The following is a 13,950-nucleotide window of genomic DNA, read 5'->3' on the forward strand; positions in this document are numbered from 1 at the left end:
ACAAGGCCCCACTCACTCCATCCTGTGAGCCCCACTCCCGGCCCCACTCCCACCATCCTGTGAGACCATGCCCGGCCCCACTCCCACCATCCTGTGAGACCACACAAGGCCCCACTCACTCCATCCTGTGAGTCCCACTCCCGGCCCCACTCCCATCATCCTGTGAGTCCACGCCCGGACCCACTCGCTCTATCCTGTGAGCCCCACACGTGGCCCTACCCATTCCATCCTGTGAGACTGCACCCAGCCCCACTCACTCCATCCTGTGAGCCCCTCTCCTGGCCCCACTCCCACCATCCTGCGAACCCCACTCCACTCGCGCATGACTGCAGTCTGTAAAGTGTGACTTTATAAAGACGTCTCCAGGTTTCCGTCTCTCTGCACACTCTCCGGGAAGCAATGCGGGGGTGTGTCCGCGGGTCAGAGAGACCTAGAGCAAGTCCCTGATGTACAGCCTGCGCCGCACAGCATTGGAGACACCCTCGTTGAAGCGGAACCAGACCTCGCTCCTGCCCACCGCTGTGCCCATGCGCCGCTCCACTGAGTCCTGCTCCGAGGCCGTGTCCCCTGCAGGGCCACAGGGTTGCTCCTCAGCTGGACCCCAGCACCCCAGGCCCCCCACAACCCCACATCCCCCACACACACCTGCACTTGGGGCTGCTGTGCTCCTGACGACCACACGTCCAAAGAAGTCCCTCTCAGGCTGATGGGGAGGAGGGACTAGTCAACCCTGTAGGACAGATGCCCCATCCAGCCCCTGCCCAAGACGGGAGGACCAAGAGCCTCTCCAGGGAGGAAGGGCCGGAGCACCTCTGAGACACCTTTCCAAACCTAGCCCAGGCCAGCTGCCCCTCACCCCTCACTACCATCTGCTTCCCACCAGGTGCCAACCAAGAAGAGCCAATATAGCCACTCTTCTGCCCACACGGGAAACTGAGGCCCAAGTAGAACCCTGGTCATGCTGAGTGTAGGGAGCTGGTCCTTCAGAGCCCCACCATAGGGCACTGAGCCAGCCCCACCCTCAGCCAGACTCCTCCTGTGGCTCAGCCCCAACCCCAAAGACACCCTAGCCCCACCCCATGGGTGCCTTGGCCCCACCCCTGAAAATACCCTGGCCCTGCCCCTGAAGATACCTTGGCCCTACCTCCTGACTGCCCCAGCCCCACCCCCAGAGGCACCCTGGCCCCGCCCCCGTGGCTGCCCATTCCACACCTGTTCCTCCCGGACCGCTCGCCTCATGATGTGCTCCAGCCGCTGCTCGTGGTTGCGTGGGGCAGGTCGGCACACCCCTTTCTCCCCACTGCCCCGTAGCCCTGGGGAGCTCCCGTCCACCTGCAGGGAGCACGCACTGTGAGGTCTGGTCACACAGGGCTACGGTGGGGATGGTCCACGCCAGGCCCCAACCTGCTCCAGAGCCTGGGTGGGCTCACCTGGGGGCTGTTCTCTGCCTGGGCTAGAGCCTCCGCCCGCCGCATCTTCTCCACCTCGATCTCGCGGGCGATGAGCTGCTTGGCCTGGTGGGTCAGGGGCCTGCGGGCAGGCAGCTCGGGGAAGCGGCAGAGTTCCTCCACGTTCCTGCTCAGCGCCGGGGGCACCAGGGCAGGTCAGTGGGGCCAGGCCCAGGACCAGAGACCTGCCAGGCGCTCCAACCGCTAACCCCAAAAGTCACAACGCCAGAGCGGGAATCTGGGGTGAGTCCTGGTGCCGCCACACCCCAACCCCACAGCAGCCGAGTTTAACTGCCCCGAGCCTCAGTTTCCCCAACTGCAAGTACACGTGGGATGATGAAACCTGCCGAGGGCTGCCACGACAGTGACTTAGTGTCCTGCACGTTGGTGCCGTTGCCGGGGCAGCAGGACCCTGGGGCTACTGCCCCGTGCCTCACACCCGCCACCCCTGTGGCCATCCCACAGCGGGAAACAGCCTTGGAAAGCGCAGTCACTCTCGGGCCCCAGCTCCAGCTCCATGTGGGGCACTAAGGTTGGGAGCAGCTCTGCAGCAAAACTCAGGTCCCAGGGCCAATCTCAGGGGGCTGGAGGTGACCCCCCCTTCACAGTCACATCAGAGTGAAGGATACGCTGGGGCCCGACACCCCAGACACCATGACTGGGCTTTCAGACTCCTGGCCCCATGCGGGCCCTGGCACCTCGAGCACCTCCAGGCCCCCACCCCACGCACTGGGGGACTCACGGTTCCAGCCTGTAGATGTACTGCCCGTCGGGCGTGCGCTCCTGACGGTAGGTCAGGCTGTAAGCGAGCATTGTGCCCACCAGGCTGGCCAGCTGTTGCTTCTCATGGGTGCTGTACAGCTGTGTGCTCACCTGGGGGCCGGGGGCAGCAGGCGGGGGGCTGAGCAGGCTATACAGCTGTGTGCTCACATGGGACGGGAGGACAGCAGGTGGGGAGTCCCCACCCTGGGGACGGTACTCACGGGGCGGAGCTTGGGCGCAAGAATGTCCAGGAGCAGGCAGAGGGCGTCCAGGAGCAAGGCCTGGGGCGTGGCCCGGCTGCGCGTGGCTGGTGCGATGCCGGACACCAGTGTCTGGATCAGGTTCCTCATCTGGCTCATCCGGTTTTGGGCCTGGGGCAGGGGGTGCGCCAAGGCCTGGTCACCGGGGCCTCCCAGGCCAAGTAGGGGAACAGTGGGTGGGGGAACAGTGGGTGGGGCCGGGGGCAGCCGCACGGGCAGCACAGGGGTGCGCAGGAGTGGCGCAGGGGCGAGCACACCTCCTGATGGCTGCTGGGGAAGGTGATCCTGGGTGTGTGGCTGGAAGCAAACAGCACGTGGAAGGCCACAGGCAGGAAGGGTGGGTAGCGCAGCAGCTGGAAGCTCTGGCTGTGGTGAGCAGCACCCGTCAGCAGGTCGTCGAAGGCCAGCCAGTCGAGGGCCGCACACACGGCGCCCAGGCTGGAGTCTCGAAGCCGCAGGCGCAGGAAGTTGTCAAACAGGCCCTGCAGGCAGCCAGCAACCCCTGAGCTCCTGCCCCTCATGCCCCTGCCCTCCTGCCCATCCCAGGAAAAGTGCACCACCGCAAACCCTCCACCTCCGGCCCGCATGCCGCCTGCCCCACAAGGCTCCAAGGACCCTCCACAAGGGTCCCCACAAGACTGGGCATCGGGCAGCAGCACACACCAGCAAGGGGCCATGGGGCCTGGGGGTTGGAGGAGGGTCCACCCTGAGCATCCTCACTCCAGCTTGACAGAGACTGAGACAAGGGGGTGAACTGCCCACCAGAAGGCCTCCAGGAACCAAAGAGGTCCAGCCTCACTCGGCCCCTCCTTAGATTGCCTGAGGAAGCTCCGCCCACCAGAGTCCCTACCCCTGTTCCTCGGGGGACCCTATCCACGCTGCCCCTCCACACCGCACGGCCCCCACCCATTCTGCGAGGGAGTCTATCCCGCCGCTGCTCCACGCTGCCCCTCCACACCGCACAGCCCCCACCCGTTCTGCGGGGGACTCTATCCCGCCGCTGCTCCACACTGCCCCTCCACATCGCAAGTTTTGGGATTTGGGGATTGATTGTGGATCCCCAGCTGTTAATCCAAAGCTGCTTAGAGTCAGCAGGCAGCTTAGGCAGGGACTCCCGGGGGCAGGATGGCAAGAAGCCCTCACTGCCCTGCTCTCCACCCCACGTGCACCCTAAGTCCAGAATCCAGCCCCTCACAGCCCCAGGCCACGCGATCGGGCAGAGGCTCCACCCCAAACCGCTGAGAGTCCCAAGCAGCCACCAGAGCGACCTCCCCCGTCAGATGGCCGCCCCTCCCTCCTTGCCTGCCAGCCCATGCTCTGCAGCCCCTCCCACCCTCCTACCTCCTGCTCCCCACCTCAGAGGCCTCCTGGCACCCCATCTCCCGAACCTGGCTCTCTCAGCACCCTCAAAGCACCTCCCTGTCCACATGAGAGGGTCGGCAGGGGCAGGGACACAGCCCAGGTCCTGAACAAGCAGCCCCCAAGCAGGGATTTTGGGGGAGGACGGGTACCTGGACCACCTTCTCGTGCTCGCCCGCAGAGGCGGCGGCATGCAGGATACGGTAGAATCGCTGCGAAGCGGAGGTCAGGGACCCCACGTCCCCATCACCCAGCAGGAGGGTGTCAGCAGGCAGGGCGGGATCCTGGCCCACACGGCGCCTGCAGATGGGGTGCTGAAGCTGGATGGGCCCATGTAAGAGCAGAGGGAGCCCCACCGTCTCCCAGGGAAACTCAAAGGCCCCATCAGAGCCGCCACCCACTTCATTCTTCTCAGCAGGAAGACAGCCAAAGACACGCCCGGACCTCAACTCCCTGAGAAATTCCCTCAAGCCGACGAGGAGCCCCACTCCGGGAGGAGCCCCACTCCGGGGGGAGCCCCACTCTGGGGGGAGCCCTGCCCTGACCCTCTGGGGCTAGGGAACCCCAGGGAAAGTCACCCCGCAGGGTCCAGGCCAGGAGCAGCACATGCCACTGGCCCAGGCCGGCATCTCCCATGTCCTGCGGCACGACCAGGCCAGCATCCCCTGGGGTCCCGTGCCAGGTCAGGACGGAGACATGCTGGCTGCTCCTGCCTACAGGAGGCCTCGTGGTGTGGAGAGGCAGGAGCTCAGAGACCACAGCCCAGGTCAAACATGGCAAAAATGTGGGTGCAGCTGGTGCAGGGTCTAGGTCAAAGGGCGCCCTGGAGAGGGACACCCTGGAGGCCCCACCACACTGGGGGTACCCTTCCCACAGGGGGCCCTGGAGGTTTCCCTGGCTGACCCACCAAGGCTGCAGTGGTGAGAAAAAGCCAGGAAAAGGCTGAGGAGGGCCCTGGAGACCAGACCAGGCAGCCACAGGCTCAGGACAATGAGTTCCCGCCTCAAGGATCGTGCTGGTCTGCACACAGGGCCAGCGTCCTAGGGTCTGGGCACCGTGGTCGTCCAGGCCAAGGCTGTGGCCACCGCCTACCTCTGGGCTCGAGGCAGCTGGAAGACCTCCTGCCACACCGAGAAGAGCCCTCTGCGCTGGTCCTTGAGGCCCACGCGTGTGGCCTTCACGTCTCGCACACTCAGCTCCCGCTGGCCCCGACTGTACAGGAACTGGACACAGGGCGGGGGCGTGAGAGGCGGCTGACTCCCGACCCCACCCCACCTGGTGCCTGCCGGCCCCCACCTGCAGGGTGTTGATGCAGGCCCGGATGTCATTGTCAGTTTTCTCACAGAGGGCCGCCAGCACCCCCGGGTCAGTCCTCATGCCCTGCCGCAGGGAGACCTGGGGGAAGAGGGCTGCTGGAGGGCCCGATGGTATGCCCCAGCCTGCCGGGGATGACCAGGGCTCCATGGGGAGGGGCAGGGAAACGGGCCAGAACGAGGTGACACCCCCAACCCTGCCCTCAGCCACGCTGCTCCCTGGGCTCCACCGACCTCCTGGAGTCGCTGCACTAGCCTCGAGGGCAGAGTCGGCGGGAAGTGGAGCAGGAAAGCCTGCTGTTTCAGCTGCCGCAGGGACGGTGCGAACCTGAGGAGAGGCAGCAGGGCCAGGGACCCCGGAGTCGGCACCTCAGCCCAGGACACAGGGACAGGACAGGTCCCTCCCTCCAGGCGCCGGGGCCTCTCCTGACCGTGGCGCCCACCCGTGCACTCACTGGTCGTTGCAAATGCAGATAATGGGCCTCATGAGGAGCCCCCCCTCTGCCCGGCGCCGTCGGCCGCCACCCGAAGGCACAGCCGGGTCCTGTGGCTCCGCCTTCTGTGGCCCCTTGCGGTTCAAGATGCTCAGGAGGACGTTGATGGCGGCCTTGGGGGAGGTGCAGAAGACAGAGTGAGTCCAGGCCCTGCTGCCCGCCTGCCTGCCCGCCCACCCACCGACACAGGCATCAAGGAGCCCACCACGGGGGCCCCGTCGATCTCATCGATGACCAGGCAGTTAGGCTTCCCGCCAGCACCCAGCACCGACTCCATCTGGGTGGCCGCCTCGATGCGCGTGCGGAAAGCCTCCGGGCTACGGTCGTCACTGAAACAGGGAGGTCAGAGGTCGTCAGGACAGCGGGCATCTCTGGCCAGGCAGCCTCCCGAGACCAGGGCTGCTGCACTTGCGTGGAAGCCGCCACATGACGCGGCCGTGCCGATCCCGTGAACCCCAAGGAAGGACACGTTTCCCCGGCCCACACGCCCAGGCCCCCACCACCCTCGAGATGGGAACATCCACACCCGGTTTCAGGTCCACAGCCCAAACTCAAACACATCAGGACAGAAAGAGAGCCAGAGACAGGCCTCACGTCACTCACCTGGCGTTCATCTCCACCACAAAGTACCCCGCATGACGTGCAATCACGTGTGCCAGGGTGGTCTTCCCCAGCCCCGGAGGCCCACACAGCAGTGCCACCTGCAGCCCAGGTAGACGGAGGCGTGGTGTGCACCGCACCTACAGGATGCTCCGGGCCCAGCAACCAAGGACTGCCATGTGTGTCCCACAGGCTGCGGGCTCCCCCCGCCCCACTCCAGCCATCAAATAAGAACAAAATTCAGGCCGGGCGCGGTGGCTCAAGCCTGTAATCCCAGCACTTTGGGAGGCCGAGACGGGCGGATCACGAGGTCAGGAGATCGAGACCATCCTGGCTAACATGGTGAAACCCCGTCTCTACTAAAAATACAAAAAACTAGCCGGGCGAGGTGGCGGGCGCCTGTAGTCCCAGCTACTCGGGAGGCTGAGGCAGGAGAATGGCGTAAACCCGGGAGGCGGAGCTTGCAGTGAGCTGAGATCTGGCCACTGCACTCCAGTCCGGGCGACAGAGCGAGACTCCGCCTCAAAAAAAAAAAAAAAAAAAAAAGAACAAAATTCAGCACGCTCATGCACCAAGGTGGAAACAGAAAAAAACCCTGCACAAAGCAAGGTTCGTGCAGACAAAACACAGCTGGTACCCAAGTGACAGCCCCCAGAAACCACCCACCTTCCACCCAGATCATCTCGGCCAACTGCAGAGCCCTTCGGAGACACTCACTTCCCCCTAAGTTGTTACCAGAACAGATCCAGTTCTAACTCATGCTAATGGCACTTCACACCAAGACCCACATGTCATTACACCCACGGCTCCTGGAAAAACTCAACAGGCTGCCAAGGTGCCGGCCGCCAAGTGCAAAGCCTCAGGCTTATTGCCAGCGGCATGGCTGGCAGGGCTCACCTTCTGCCTCGGTCGCTGGCTCGGGTCCAGCCCAGCCTCCAGCATCTCTTCCAGCACCTGTTCATGGCTCTTCCACTTTCCTGGGGCCGTGGCCTCCTTGCTGACCCGGGCCGGCTCAACACTGGGCCTGGGCTTCCGGGAAGGCCTCTCGTGGCCAAACACCACCAAGTCCCACAACTTCAGCCACTTGAGCAGGCAGCGGTTGGTGAACTACGGGAAGGGAGGCATAGCCTGAGGGCACCATCTCCATGCATGGCCAGTCAGCCTGCAACCTTGAGCCCCATGACCCCATGGGACGCTGAGCCGCAGGATGAATGGCCACCCCCATCCTCCTGCTGGTGAGCAACCACGAGGCTCACACCAGGGGCTCCGTCCCCACGGCTCTGGCCACAACCCATCTGGGAGGCACCTGCCCTCCCCAGGGGCACCCCAGTGTCAGCTGCTGCCAAGGTAGGTAAAGGAACAGAGACTTGGATCAGGTGACACCCTGGACTCCTGGACCCCTGGCCTGCCTCACATGTCACAAGGGGCCAGTAGCACAGCCCTGTGCTCAGTTCCCCGCCTACAACTCTAAGGGATAAGCCAGAGCCCACTCCGTCCCCGAAGCCCTGTGGACCAGCTGTGCAAAAATCACTGGGTCCAGGTTCTTCCCTCTTGGGAACAGAGGACACCAGTCACACTTGAGCGAGAGCAAGATCTCACGTCATCACTGAGCAGCTCCGTGTAGTGCCGCGGTGCAAACTCATCCACCCAGAGGCAGTGAGTGGAGGCGTCTTGGCCGTCAGCTGGCTCCTCCTCAGGGGCCCTCACGGGCTGGGCTGCCTCCTCCTCCCCTGATCCGAGACTGGAGAGAACCATGTCCTGAGCCACAAACCCCTCGCAGGGACCCTGCCTGCCCACACACCACAGAACGTGAGCTAAGAGGTCATGCAAGAGCCAACGAGAGTCCCCAGGGCGGAAGGGCTGGCAGAGTCACCTGCGCAGGGTGTCTGAGAGCCTCTGGGCCTCCTGAAGCAGCCGCTCCCGCCGCTGTGTAAACAACAGGCTGGGATCAGGAGGGATCAGGAGGGCTCAGGCGGCCCCGCCACCGCCCCCCAGCAAACTCGCAGCCCCAACCTCGCCGTTGACCTGCTCCTTCAGGGAGGCAAAGGACACACCCAGCAGGTCCAGCTGGCCACCGCCTCGCCACGGGATGTGGAGCAGAGGGCTCTGTGGGGAAGGGAGAACAATTGCCCATGGGCTCCTCCCGGGTCACAGGGCTCACCTCAGCCCCCATCAGTGCTCACGGACCCAGGTGGGACAACCCCAGTAAGCTGGCCGGTGAGGGGTGGGAGACGGGGCAGAGGGGCCAAAAGAAAAAAAACCAGCCCGATGAGACAGCTGCAAAAGGGAAGCTGCAAAGAAGGGCAGCTTTAGAAAAAAGGAAGAAAAGGCAAAAGCAGGAACAGGAAGCAGAGACGAGACCCTCTCCACCCCCAGGCCATGCAAACAGGAGGGACAGCAGCCCGGGGTGGGAAGACTGTGTCCTCTAACGCTAAGCCCCACGAAGCAGCCTCCCCCAAGGCAGCCCGTGGCAGTGTGCACAGGACCGGCTGTGAGCAAATGGCACAGGTGAGGGCTCCAGGACCCTTTCCTGAACAGCACCAGCCCACCCACCGTGCAGGAAGGCCACGGCCACCCACCTGCACCCCTGTGGCCACAGGGTCAGCACGCAGCACCAGATAGGCCCGGACGCCCTCCGTGGATGTCACAGGGACATAGTCCTCCAAGATGGGGGGCCGCCTCAGGACGGGATTGCGGGCGGCTGGTGAGGCCCGTGTGAGACCCACGTCGGCAGCAGCGTCTGAGGCTCTGAGGAGAGACCAGAACTCAGTGACAGAAACTCAAGCCTCAGGTCACCCTTGGATGTGGGTGTCCAAGGCCACCCTCAGCCATGGAACCCTCTCCGCCCCCCAGGCCTCATCCAGGGCACCGGATGGGCTCCATCTGCGTCCCAATGGGCAGATAGGATGGGACGCCCATGTCCAAGCCACACACTCGTAGTCCCAGAGCTCAGCAAGGTCCTCAGGACTTGGCGGCGGGGTGATGTCCCTCCGCGGGGAGTCGGGAATAGGCAGCTCCTCCATCTCCTCCGACCTGAAGTTCAGCCTCTTGACCACCTGCAGCCTAGGCCGTTTGATCCTGGGGGCTGGGGGAGACACATGCAGGGAACCAGAGGCCGCCTCAGCCTCGCGCCCACCCCGGAGGCCCTGGGGCAATGCCGCCGACCTACCGTGGGGCAGGGACCCAGCCGGCTGCAGGTAGGCGTCCACCTGCCTCTTCCCGGCGCGGCCCTGGCTGCTGCCCAGAAATGCGGCTGGGGCGGGGCGGGAGGCCGTGTCCCCTCTGGCGAGGACCTCCTCGAACGTCCGCGGGGGCCGGCCCGCGATGGACAGGGGGACCCCGGAGGGTGACGGAGTCGACGCCCCTCCTGGGAGAGGAGACTGTCAGCGGCCGCCCCGAGACAGCAGATCCCGCCAGCGGCGGCGTGGAGGGCCCTTCGGCTACCGGCACGCCGTCCCCGAGGTCGCCACTGTCCCGGCTTTCGCAGCGGCCTCGCCTCCTCCCGACATCCCTCCTCGACTGCCGGGGGCCGCGCCTCACCTTCCAGCTCGGCCAGCACCTCCAGCTCGGCCGCGAACTGGCTGTGGAAATCGTCCTCCACGCCGCACAGCTCCTGCTCGTAGTCCTCCATGCCGTCCGCGAGCCCGGGCTCCCGCTCCGAACCTCCCGCGTTGCCACCGCCGCCGCGTACCACCCGCCCCGAGCGTGCCGGGCGCCGCCAATCAGCAGCCGGCGTGCCCGGCGGCGCTCGCCACTGGTCGGAGGGGCGGAGGCGGGGCTGCGCGCGAGGTGGGCGGGGCGAACTCCTGCTCCGCAGCCCCCGCGGCCTGTCCGGGGGAGCTCGCCATTGGCCGGCGCAGCCGCCCTTCCGCGACGGGGGCGGGCCGGGGGCGGGCCGGGGGCGGGGCTGCGCGCGCAGCGGGGCAGGGCGGAAGCGCTGCTAGGCATCCGGAGCGAGGATTCCAGGGTCTCTGGGTCAGGAGCGCGCGGGCGCGGGGCTGGAGCCGGCGTCGGTCACGGCATCGGGGGCCTGGACTGCACAGCCCGGCAGCAGGTCAGTCTTGGCGCGGGAGGGGCTCGGAGTCGGGGTTGGCCTGCCCACCGGGGCTGTGCGGGGCGCCGGTCTGCGCGGGCTGCGGGGAGCGAGGAGGCCCCAGCCCTGCCCCGCGCCCCGGGCAGACCTGGCTGCTGGGACCCGAGAGTGCTGCTGCCCCTCCCCGCCCCCACCGTCGGGCAGAGGCCGTCATGTGCATCCCCTGGAGGGGAGGGTCTTTGGGGAGGCTCTGTGGGGCAGGCTCGGAACGGGCTGTTTCTCCAGGCTTGGGTCAGGCATGTCAGCCGGGAACAGGCTGACTCCCTGATCCCCCAGCTGACGCCCCGGCCTGATATTGGGGACTGAGGATGCAGGTGCACAGGAGGGCTGCGCACCTGGCTTGTGGCTTCGCACTGGAGCCCGGGTGAGGGGGTGCGGGGACCTCTGTATGCTGGGCTGGGCGCCCCCCACTTGCTCACAGCACATGCACCCACGCGTGCCTCGGCAGGCCGGCCATGGAGCCGGGCAGCGTGGAGAACCTGTCCATCGTGTACCGGAGCCGCGACTTCCTGGTGGTCAACAAGCACTGGGACGTTCGCATTGACAGCAAGGCGTGGTGGGAAACTCTTACGCTACAAAAGCAGCTGCGGCACCGCTTCCCGGAGCTGGCCGACCCCGACACCTGCTACGGGTTCAGGTAGGCGGGGCGGCCAGAGCCCCACGGCAGCGTCTGTGGAGGAAAGTGGCTCAGACGCTGGACTCTGCCCCACCCCAGGTTCTGCCACCAGCTGGATTTCTCCACCAGCGGGGCACTGTGCGTGGCCCTAAACAAGGCAGCTGCTGGCAGCGCATACAGGTGCTTCAAGGAGCGGCGCGTGACCAAGGCTTACCTGGCACTGGTAAGATCTGGTCAGTCCTGGGGTGGGGCGTGGAGACTCAGGACTCCCACCCCACTTGGGCAGGCCCTGGCTCAAAGCCTCCCACCAAGCTTTACATGGCTGCCTGGTGTTAGGTGGGCTCCCCAGCAGTGGCGGGCTGCCCCGTGAACTGTGTGATTCCCCCTGTCCTGCAGCTGCGGGGGCACATCCAGGAGAGCCGGGTGACCATCAGCCATGCCATCGGCAGGAACGGCACGGAAGGCCGGGCCCACACCATGTGCATCGAGGGCACGCAGGGTGCGGCAGGCAGGGACCAACTGGGCGGGCATTGTGGGTTGGGGTGGGCCTGGGCAGGTGGGCAGACAGGGACCAACTGGGCGGGCATCGTGGGTTAGGGTGGGTGAGCCTGGGCCCCAGGCTGGTCCCGCTGACCTCACACATGCCATCTGCGCCCCAGGTTGTGAGAACCCAAAGCCAAGCCTCACGGAGCTCGTGGTTCTGGAACACGGGCTGTACGCAGGCGATCCTGTCTCCAAAGTGCTGCTGAAGCCACTCACGGGTGTGTCTGGGGTTGGCAGTGTCTGGGGTGGGCGGTGTCCTGGTGGTGACAGAAGGAAAACTGAGACACGGAGCCACGTAGCCCGTGTTGGGCCACCCTGAGCATCAAGGCAGAGTTGGCAACAAGCACTCCTGTGTTCTTAGTTCTACGTTCTGCAGCCTCTCAGCTTCTCACCTGGACACAGGGTCCCTGCTGGCTCCTGACTGAGTCCTGGGGGGTCGGACTGGCCTGGATTCTCCAGGACCAAGTACCACCCTGGCCCTGTCCTCATCAGTGGTGACCTGAATGCAGTCTTCTGTCCCAAACACTGATGTCCTTACCCATGGCAGGGGACAGGGAGAGTTCCACCCCAAGGGGCTGCTCCAGGGCTCCAGTGGGGTCATGACAGGAGGTGGGGCCTGGTCACGGAGGTTCGTGTGGAGCAGCCCCACCACCCGCTTGATCCAGCGGCACCCTCACCTTGCAGGCCGGACACACCAGCTGCGCGTGCACTGCAGTGCCCTGGGCCACCCCGTGGTGGGCGACCTGACCTACGGAGAGCCCTCAGGCCAGGAGGACCGACCATTCAGAATGATGCTGCACGCTTTCTATCTGCGTATCCCCACGGATGCCGAGTGTGTAGAGGTCTGCACTCCTGACCCCTTCCTGCCCTCTCTGGACGCCTGCTGGAGCCCCCAAACCCTGCTGCAGCCGCTGGACCAGCTTGTGCAGGCCTTACGGGCCACCCCTGACCCTGACCCTGAGGACAGGGGCCCCAGGCCAGGCAGCCCCTCCGCGATCCTGCCTGGGCCTGGCCGGCCCCCTCCACCCCCCACCAAGCCCCCTGAGACTGAGGCACAGCGGGGCCCCTGCCTGCAGTGGCTGTCAGAGTGGACGCTGGAGCCAGACAGCTGAGAGCCGTGGGGCTGGGGCAGGGGGTGGTAGCTGCACAGCAGAACTCTAGGGAGATGAGCGAGCAAGCGTGTGGTCACCAGCTCTGGGGCCTCGAGGTACCCGGGAACATCAGGCCCACTGGACTGCCCTGGCCAGGGCTGTGGGGAAGGGCTGAGGTGGGGCCGGCAGGGGGCGCCAGGCAGCCGTGATCACAGGCGACAACATCGCACTGCGGCTGTGGGACTGATGCTGGATCCTGAGGACCTTACTACCCGTATGCCTCGGGAGAAACCGAGGTCCTTCCCTCCTCCTGGAATAGCTTCTGGATCCCAAGCTTCACCCCAGGGGCGTCAGTTTTATGGACTGAAGAGGTAGGGCCAGGTTTTAGGCTTGCCTTTGCTTCCAGGATGGGCCACTCCTGGGCCCAGTCAGCTACTGGCCCCAGCCTATCCCCTAGAGGGGCTGGGAAGGGCCATTCTGAGCTCACCTGGCCTGGGAGACCCATCTGGTCCCTGTGTCCTCTGCCCCTCGCTGCTCTGCAGATCCTCTTGCCTTCGGCTGCCTCCTTCCGAGACCCAACGGTTCCTGCTGGGCCGTTGTGTGCCTCGTGTGTGCCTCGGCCTCACTGTATCTGTGGCTCCCTCTCTGCCCGGATTCTGAGCTCAGTGTGGTGCTTGCTGCACATACGTTGGTCAGGGGCCATGGCCAAGGCCCTGCCACGCACACCCATCCCTCAGATCCGCCGTGAGCACCAGCCTGCTGCAGTCTCCCAGGCCCCTGCTAACAGTTCTCCCACGTCACCGCTTGCCTGGCTCACACATAGCCGTGCATTGTCACTCTGCCTCCGGGACCCCAGCTTGGGAGCTGTGGGCCTGCCGGGTCTCACCTCCTCTGTCTCCCACGCTACAGCCCAGGCTCCTGGCTACAGCGGGGCTCCAGGGACTCCAAATAAATGCTCACTGACTGGCTTCAAGGGTGACCATGAACGTGTCCAAAGCCGGGCTTCCGAGGGACAGGTCTGGCTACCCAGACCCTTCCTAGCTCTCTTTCCTGCCCTGAGGTCCCAGCAGGACCCGGGACAGACGCAGTGGTTCTGGCTCCTATCAGCCCCTCCTGCAGACAGCAAGCACCCTGCAGCTTTGGCCTAGGCAGGCCCCAGACGACCCCCAGCCCCCACAACCAGAACCGCAGGAGCACCCAGCTGGGCCCAGCCAGGGACCTTCACAGAGCCCAGGCCCTTGTGTCAGCCCAGGCCTGGGGCCAGAGGGGCCCGGCCCCCCGAGTCTCAGAGCTCTGCGGAAGGGGCGTCTCATGGGTCAGCACTTGGTCTCAGGTCTGCCTGGCCCCTGCCTGCCACTGTCCAGCTCCAGG

General features: G+C 65.5%; 2 protein-coding genes across 3 annotated transcripts; one reads left to right on the plus strand and one right to left on the minus strand.

Moving 5' to 3' along the window:
* Positions 1-329: 329 nt before the first annotated feature.
* On the minus strand, positions 330-9,921 carry CHTF18 (chromosome transmission fidelity factor 18). 2 transcript variants are annotated; one of them, XM_030925618.1, is made up of 22 exons: positions 9,777-9,921; positions 9,406-9,603; positions 9,171-9,321; positions 8,816-8,984; positions 8,250-8,342; positions 8,110-8,162; positions 7,836-7,977; positions 7,134-7,343; positions 6,240-6,337; positions 5,842-5,965; positions 5,598-5,749; positions 5,377-5,470; positions 5,126-5,224; positions 4,922-5,052; positions 3,982-4,129; positions 2,728-2,952; positions 2,432-2,581; positions 2,191-2,321; positions 1,431-1,575; positions 1,213-1,332; positions 646-703; positions 330-567 (listed from the first exon to the last, which is right to left on the minus strand). In XM_030925618.1, exons 1-22 carry the CDS (start codon positions 9,865-9,867, stop codon positions 431-433), a joined length of 2,919 nt encoding a protein of 972 aa, XP_030781478.1. In that variant the 5' UTR covers positions 9,868-9,921; the 3' UTR covers positions 330-430. The 2 variants fall into 2 exon arrangements, 1 of the variants encoding a protein (XP_030781478.1); XR_004055513.1 differs by having other exon boundaries at positions 515-567; positions 646-730.
* Positions 9,922-10,155: 234 nt separating this feature from the next.
* Positions 10,156-13,552, plus strand: RPUSD1 (RNA pseudouridine synthase domain containing 1). The gene is made up of 6 exons (XM_010387784.2): positions 10,156-10,290; positions 10,778-10,966; positions 11,045-11,168; positions 11,342-11,444; positions 11,605-11,706; positions 12,173-13,552. Exons 2-6 carry the CDS (start codon positions 10,785-10,787, stop codon positions 12,598-12,600), a joined length of 939 nt encoding a protein of 312 aa, XP_010386086.2. The 5' UTR covers positions 10,156-10,290; positions 10,778-10,784; the 3' UTR covers positions 12,601-13,552.
* The last annotated feature ends 398 nt before the right edge of the window (positions 13,553-13,950 follow it).

This window comes from Rhinopithecus roxellana, chromosome 20 (assembly GCF_007565055.1).
Source record: "Rhinopithecus roxellana isolate Shanxi Qingling chromosome 20, ASM756505v1, whole genome shotgun sequence".
NCBI classification, from domain to species: domain Eukaryota; kingdom Metazoa; phylum Chordata; class Mammalia; order Primates; family Cercopithecidae; genus Rhinopithecus; species Rhinopithecus roxellana.

Excerpts from the sequence above, each read along its gene's own strand:
- CHTF18 (XM_030925618.1), bottom strand. The coding sequence starts at position 9,867 with ATGGAGGACTACGAGCAGGAGCTGTGCGGCGTGGAGGACGATTTCCAC. Across the intron at positions 7,344-7,835 it reads CGGAGCTGCTCAGTGATGAC|TTCACCAACCGCTGCCTGCT; the intron begins GTGAGATCTTGC and ends CCCTTCCCGTAG. Across the intron at positions 1,333-1,430 it reads AGGCAGAGAACAGCCCCCAG|GTGGACGGGAGCTCCCCAGG; the intron begins GTGAGCCCACCC and ends TGCTCCCTGCAG.
- RPUSD1 (XM_010387784.2), top strand. The coding sequence starts at position 10,785 with ATGGAGCCGGGCAGCGTGGAGAACCTGTCCATCGTGTACCGGAGCCGC. Across the intron at positions 11,169-11,341 it reads CCAAGGCTTACCTGGCACTG|CTGCGGGGGCACATCCAGGA; the intron begins GTAAGATCTGGT and ends CCTGTCCTGCAG. Across the intron at positions 11,445-11,604 it reads GTGCATCGAGGGCACGCAGG|GTTGTGAGAACCCAAAGCCA; the intron begins GTGCGGCAGGCA and ends TCTGCGCCCCAG.